At 38.6% G+C, this 7373-nt stretch overlaps 1 protein-coding gene across 1 annotated transcript in view; it reads right to left on the bottom strand.

Annotated features, from left to right (window-relative positions):
• Positions 1–621: 621 nt before the first annotated feature.
• RSBN1L (round spermatid basic protein 1 like) overlaps positions 622–7373 on the bottom strand; it is a 28486-nt gene continuing 21734 nt past the window's right edge. The window contains exons 6-8 of the mRNA XM_032222123.1: positions 5354–5521; positions 1794–1902; positions 622–1706 (exon numbers count right to left, since the gene is read on the bottom strand). Coding sequence (XP_032078014.1) covers positions 1059–1706; positions 1794–1902; positions 5354–5521 — 925 coding nt within the window. The 3' untranslated portion in view covers positions 622–1058. The remainder of the gene's footprint in view (positions 1707–1793; positions 1903–5353; positions 5522–7373) is intronic.

Here is a 7373-nt window from a genome sequence, read left to right as displayed (position 1 = left end):
GACGCATGAGGAATGAGATGCTCTTCCCCCCTCCCCTTTCTTACATTTATCGTAAAACTCTCTTTCGTCATCTGCTTGTTGCCATTACAGAATTAAGGGCCCAGCCAAAGAATAGGGGGAAAAAGAATTAAGTAGATCACTGCTGGTCTATTTATATATTTTGTTCAAATAACTGGCAAACTGTAGTAGTATTCTTTTTTTTTAATCCCTCTTTTTTTGTATTTATTTAGTATTTGCACTCATTAGGACTCCACTTTAGTGATATGCCAGTCAAGAGTACTCAAATGTTCAATCCTTGCTGAAGTCTAACGTTCGTAAGATAGGAAAAAGGAAGAAAGTTACGCTTTCATTCTGACATCCTGTCTAGCATCCGACCAAAAGGAAATGAACCTTCCTATTCTTCTCCAGATAGGATTTTGTGGAAATTCAACAACAAATTTTATCTTACTTAATACATCTATGCATTTTTAATATAAGAATATTTCCCTTTTTTTTTTAAACCAGGATTGAGATTTTCCAAAATAAAAATAAGTATTATGAACCTTTATTAAGCGGCTCACATTTTAATATAAATCACACTAAAAAGTTTTTTGTTTTTGTTTTGTGTTCGTTTTTTTTTTAAAAAAAAGGCTATTTACACTACAGTGCTGACACATTTAAAAAGGAAAAAAAATGATATAAATAAGCTCTATGGAAAAGCCTGGAATTGTCAAAAAGAATTCTGGCTTATCTTACAAAAAATATATATGTTAAATGTCAGCTCTATTCTAAAACCTACAACTCATATTTAAAGACTTTTTTTATGTTATACCTGCAGTGTTTACAGTGCATCTGGCCCTAAGTGCTTTCAAACAGTTTACAGTTACGGACAGGCACTGAGGAATGTTACAAAGCTACATGTACTATTTTTATGTTGCCACAACTGCAAGAGCAGGCCAGGAAAAGACATCCTGCCTCACAGAATGTAAGCCTCCTTACATTGTCGTCATTATATTTTAAAAGTACTTTAAAAACATATACGCACGCCCACGCGCACACGCACGCACACACAGACACACTTAACACAAAAAATCATCTTCTGGTTTGCCATGCAGACTTGGGTAAGATGAGCTCCTGGGTCTCGTGTCTTTCAGATTCACACGACCCCCGGGGCACAAGCTGTCCTGTAAGTATTTGTGGCCAGGCTCAGGGTTCTGGTCAGTCTCAAGTCTCCACCCTGTCAAATATGCGTGATCCAGTCTCGCTTTCACTTTCGGACATTCTGCAGCACTGGAGGCCGCCATCTTTTCTGGAAGGTCGACGGGAAGGGTCTCCTCGGGATTCTGGAGAGATAAATCGGGTTCGTGTGGCGGGCACAAAACCTCTTGTTTCACGCATTTCGTCTGAAGGCTACTTAAGAATTTGGTTCCTTCGGAGGCGTGGACGTCTGCGGGAAGGGTGGCACCCACAGTCTGAAGTCCCGTCAGAGAAGACGTGGCATCGGTCGGGGGATCCGTGTCGCAGGCGGTTTGGTTTTCGGCCTCCGAGTGGTAGAGCTTGAGCCGCACGTGCCACGCCAAACTGCACACCGCTGAAACCGTCTTAAACTGATGTATAACATTCCGTGGGATAAAATAAATATCGTTATCGTACAACTGAATCCTGGCGTATCGGATGCCTTCCCTTCGTAACTGGTTAAGTTTTGCGTCGTCCACCCATTGGACGCACTAGAAGGAAAAAGAGAGAAAATAAAAGAACCCCCCTTCAAAGATTCGGAACATTCTTAAACGTCATCCGGCCATCGAGACAGTTACCTGGGAAAGTGGAGGCTCGTGCAAATCTAACTGCAATCGTTGAACTACTTCTAAGAAATCGTCTGCGTGAAAACAAATTACGTCTTTGGTTATGCGAGGCTGTTCAACCCTATACATGGGAGGAAAGAAAAAAGTTGCCATTCAGAATTATTAATAATGGTTAGTAATTTTTTATAAGCAAGTGAAGCTAAACTTACAATGCAAAGAGCTGTACAGGTAAGTCTCTGACTTACAAAAGCTCGTTCAGCGATCATTCAAAGTTACAACGGCACAGAAAAAAGTGACTTACGACCATTTTTTCACACTCATGACCGTTGCCGCAACCTCATGGCCACGTAATCAAAATTCAGACACTCGGCAAGGATAATGGCAACAGCACTTAAATTTTATATACTGCTTTACAGTGCTTTACAGCCCTCTTTAAGCGATTTATACAGTCAGCATATGGCCCCCAACAATCTCGGTCTTCGTATTACCAACCTTGGAAGGATGGAAGGCCAAGTCAACCAATTGACTCATTTATGACGGTTGCAGTGTCCCGGGGTCATGGGATCACCTTCTGACAAGCAAGATTCACTTAACAACCGTGTTACTTATTTAACAACTATAGTGATTCACTTAATGAATGTGGCAAAAAAGGTCACAAAATCAAACAAAACTCACTTAACAACTGTCTCGCTTAGTAACATTTTGGGCTCAATGGTGGTCATAGCTCGAGGACTACCTGTACAGAACTATGTCTTCAGTGTCATATAAATCATAGCAGCACATAAACTGCATTTGGGATAAAAAAACATTTAAAGCAGAACACGAAACCCCACTTAGCGAAGAAGCAGTGGTGGAATACTATGTTCAGGGTGACATTTATTATGGGGAATAAAACTAAAAATTAGCAGTTAATACGACTGCAAAAGTACACCTAGATTTGCATGTCTGTGGAACTGTCTAATCTTGGAACTGTGAACATACAGATGGCGGAAGGTTTGTCCCAATGGAGGAAAGTTAGGCTTTAAGGGAAAGGTTACATAAAATAACCCAGAATGAATGCTTTCACACTGTGACGGATTTGCAATGCAGATGAGACTGGCTTATTCTGGCGCACAGTTCCTAAAACACTCAAGCATTTGAGGATGAAGGATGAATAGAGGAGGGGGGGAAATTCAGCCAGGGGAAGATCTTGGCATCAGGCTGCACGATCACAGATGGAGTGCCCAGCTGATTGCAGTATGCAAATTGCATCAACCAGTAGTGCTGAAAGGCATCACGAACCACTTGCCAATCCTATATTGCAGTTCACTGATGTACAATTTGTATAATTTACATTATCATTTCTTTCAAAAATAGCTCTTCTTCTTTGTGCCCAAAATAGGAAGTATTAGATGTTGAGAATATCACTTTAGCAAATGAAAGTTCTTTCATCCATCAGACAAAAACATTGAGAATGAAGATGAAAAATTTAATATTGAAGTCTATCAACCAGCCAATGAACTATTCTTGCAACCAAGAAGAGGCGATAGCTATGTTGGAAAATGAAACAGGAAAAACAGTTGAAGGATGGCTATGCTAATGAATTTCATAAACCACCTTTGAACGTTAGCAGTTTACAAATTGTTTTTTTTTTAAAGCAAATAAATTTTCTAATCTTCATTAAGGGGGGAAATGCCTTACAGTGTTGATAAGTGCAGTTTGAAGGGTTGGACTACAGCAAAGCCATCCCAAAAGCTGTTGAGTTCTATTTCGTAGTGACTTAAGAGGTATATCGTGGGTGATATAAGACGGTGAAATGAGGAAACTACACGGATCAAGAAATCAAGGTGACAATAAAAAAACACTTGTGAAATCCCAAAGTAAAATTACTGGCTTTGAGAGATCCACCTCAATAGGGTGATTTCTGTCATTGGTTTCTCATCACATCATGATGTCCAGTGTACTATCCACATGTACATGCTCATCAAGAGATAAATATATAGGAACAGCCTGTTTCCAAGATTATTAAAACTGGACATTTTGTTCAAGCCAATCAGAAAAAGAAAAGCATCTTTTTTCTTCTCACCCTCTCCCCCTCCCTCCCTCCCTCCCTCCCTCCCTCTCCCACTCCCTCTCTCTGCGTGTCTCTATTTTCTTTCCTATTGCGTTCTGTAACTAGAAGTTGATTCTGATATACAATTACTGGAAAATTAAATGTCATACAGCAATATTGCTTTTGTAACTACAAAATGTAAAAAGGGACTATTGAAAATTGTCCCATGTATTGAGTATACCGTGGAAATAAAGCTCATTTAGCATATCTTTCAATTTAAATTTAATAGATATAAAGAAAGGCATTGTAGTAATTGATGCCGAAGTTCTGCATCTTGTACTAATCGTTGCTTAGTGAGGAGAGAACCAAATAGTTCGGCAACAGACTCACGGAAATGAATTCAAGAAATGTTTTTCACTGAGCTATGAGAAGAGAATAAAGCAGTAGGATGCACAAGTCAGATAAGCTGCTGACTCAGTACAGGGCAGCATCTGGCTAGCACTGTCTGAGGTTGGAAGTTATGCTGAGACCATCTTGGTTAAGGTGCAGGGATGAGTAACCATCAGAAACAGATAGAAGCAAAGTATTATTTCCAAGAAAACTACATGGAGACTGGAAATATCCGTAGAGTAAGTCACAAGGACTTGGAGGCTTTACTACTAACTATATAATCCAATTTCAAAAGATTTATTTATTATTATCCCATTCTTCCATTCTTCAAGTGCCAGGGTAATTACCAGTTCTCCAATCAAGATATAATTTTCATTTTCTAGGTAACTGTGTGGATTACCCCCACTGATAAATATGGCAACAAAAATAAGTCTTCCTTCGGAATCATTTTAAATGTCTTCCTTTAATGCTGCTGAATGCTGTTTAATATGAAAATTCTTACTAAATTTTATTTCTGATAAAATGCCTAGAAAAAAATGGGAAAAAGACATTTAATCCGACCTCCCAGACTAGTATGTTTGAAGATATCCAGTGAAAAAGATCTCAGAATCTCTTGGTTTAATTGGTTCCATTATCAATCTGCTCTTATCAATAGGATATGTTTCCTAATCCAAAATTGCCCTGATCTATAATTAAAAATCATTGTGTGGGGTCTTTGGTGCTCTCTGAGCTTGGTAGTTTTCTTGCAGGCATTTTATTACGCAATTAACATTATCAGTGCTAGAAGGGAGTGAGGTTTGCTCTTACACTGGCAGGGCAAGCCACCAGTATACAAAAATAAGAGCAAACGCCACTCCCTTTTAGTACTGATGGCGTTACCTAGTTTGGTAATGAAATGTCTGCAAGAAAACCATCACGCTCAGAGAATACCAAGTAGCCCACAATTCTGAGCTATATTCTATCTATAAACATCGGTGTGCCATATTTTGCACTTTTGAAGGACAGAAAACAAGACTTGATCTTTTTCTGTGAGACACCCCTTCAAGTACTTGAAAGATGCTATCATAACCCACTTTCGGACAATTTTCTCATTGCTAAATATGTCTAGTATTTTGCAGATATTTTCCTGAATCGACTAGCAATTACATACCATTCTCCACAACGCACTGCCTTTAACACTCCAACAGCAGCTGTAGTCTGTCGTTCAAACCCTTGTCCTATGTGATCTGCGTGTGCTCGCGTCCTGTCTTCAAAAAGCATTTCACGAGGCTCGCTAGTACGAGGTAGGTACTGCAGGTTTTTAATTTCATTGGTAGTTCTGTTAAAACAAAATAAAAGAAATTGTACTTACTCATTTTAAAGATTTCAGCTTCATAGGTTTAATTTCACTCACAGCATAAAGTGGAGACAGTCCTACAAATAACCCGATCCCAACACACACACACACACACACACACACACACACACACATCACACCGTTTTCCAATTCTTCCATGAGATAGGATGGGTTGAGAAAGGGTGATTAATCCAAACAGCACCAAGTAATTTTTTATGGCTAAAAGTGGATGTGATCCTGGGATTTTCTTTGCCCTAAACCACAACACCTTTATCACTAGACCATACCCGACTCTTTAATTAACATAGCCATATCCCTTTCCATAAAGGAAGCCTCCACCACACTGTCAAAATACGAGCACTGAGTTCTCAACACTGAGACATGTCTGCCTAAAGACTAAATAAAAACACTTAAGCCAGAGTCATAGATATGAGCATGTCTGATCAAACTCTGCAAAAATGAGTATTTACATATTAAATTAAATCACAGAAAGACCTACCCAATCTGTTGTTGTTGTTGTTGTTGTTATTTAACCATTGAATGTCACCAAAGATAGCAACTCATAATTGAACATGGACAAACTAATTTTATATATTTTTTTTCTTCCTTCCTTCCAGCCTTCTTTAAGTCCCATAAACAGGGCTCCCTAACCGCTGGGCCGTGGACGAGTATCGGTCCATGGCCTGTTTGGAACTGGGCCACATAGCAGGAGGTGAGCAGCGGGAGAACGAGTGAGCCAGCTCCATCTTTATTTTGCAACCGCTCCCCAGCGCTAGCATTACTGCTCCAGCCCCAACCAAGATCATCACGTACTGGATTCTCATAGGGGAATGAACTCTACTGTAAACTGCATATGGAAGGGATCTAGATTGTGTGATCCTCCTCCCCCGCCTCACCTCAGAGCCAAGGAAAAATTGTCCTCCACGCAACCAGTCCTTGGTGCCGAAAAAGTTGGGTACTACTGCCATACATAAAAATCTAACTCCCATTTTCCTCTACAATTTTTGCTTTTCTGACAAAGTTCTTATCATTTTACCCAAATCCATTTATAAACTTTATGAAATAATTTCTCTGATATTTCAATGTAAACGCATAGTCCACATCATACTTTTTTAAAAAAATAGTTTTTATTAAACATTTTAATCTTTAAAAACAGAAAGAAAAACACAAGAAAAAACAAAAAACAAAACATATATAACAATATAAAGTAATTATACAGCTGTATAATTATTCCATATCATACTTTTGATACATTATTTGTATACTGATTTTTTTAAAATGATCATCCAATTCCATTTGTAAATCCAGTATTTACATCTTTCTTTCTTTCTTTCTTTCTTTCTTTCTTTCTTTCTTTCTTTCTTTCTTTCTACTATTTGGGGAAAGGGGCCCCACCCTTTAAAAATATATTTTTGTATTAGGTTGATGGATTTATCTATTTTATTTAATGATTACTGAAATAATTGGGGGGGAGAACCCAAATAACATCAAAATGTGGCATACCTGCTGTATGCATGTGGGCTGCTTATTTTCTTAAAAGGAATAATTATTAAATAAATTTATTTCTTTGGCAGGAAATAGCATCTTTAAGAGCAAGAGGTGGGGGGAGGAGGAACATTAACATAATCTTTAATTAACAATCTGACATCAATCTCTAAAGCCCTTTTTAGGCTTTAGCTGCTGTTTTGGACAAAATATGTGATAACTGAGAAACCAGTTCTTTAGGGCCTGCCCTCTATGCACTGGCTATACACAGCCACTGCATTGCCAATTGTCAGACAGGAAAGATCAGGTTCACACGTAAACCTATGTACCAGAATCTTCTCAACTAAGG

The sequence above is a fragment of the Thamnophis elegans genome, chromosome 7 (genome assembly GCF_009769535.1).
Source record: "Thamnophis elegans isolate rThaEle1 chromosome 7, rThaEle1.pri, whole genome shotgun sequence".
NCBI lineage: Eukaryota > Metazoa > Chordata > Lepidosauria > Squamata > Colubridae > Thamnophis > Thamnophis elegans.
Note: the sequence above shows the minus strand (reverse complement) of the source record. Positions and strands in the feature narration are given on the sequence as shown.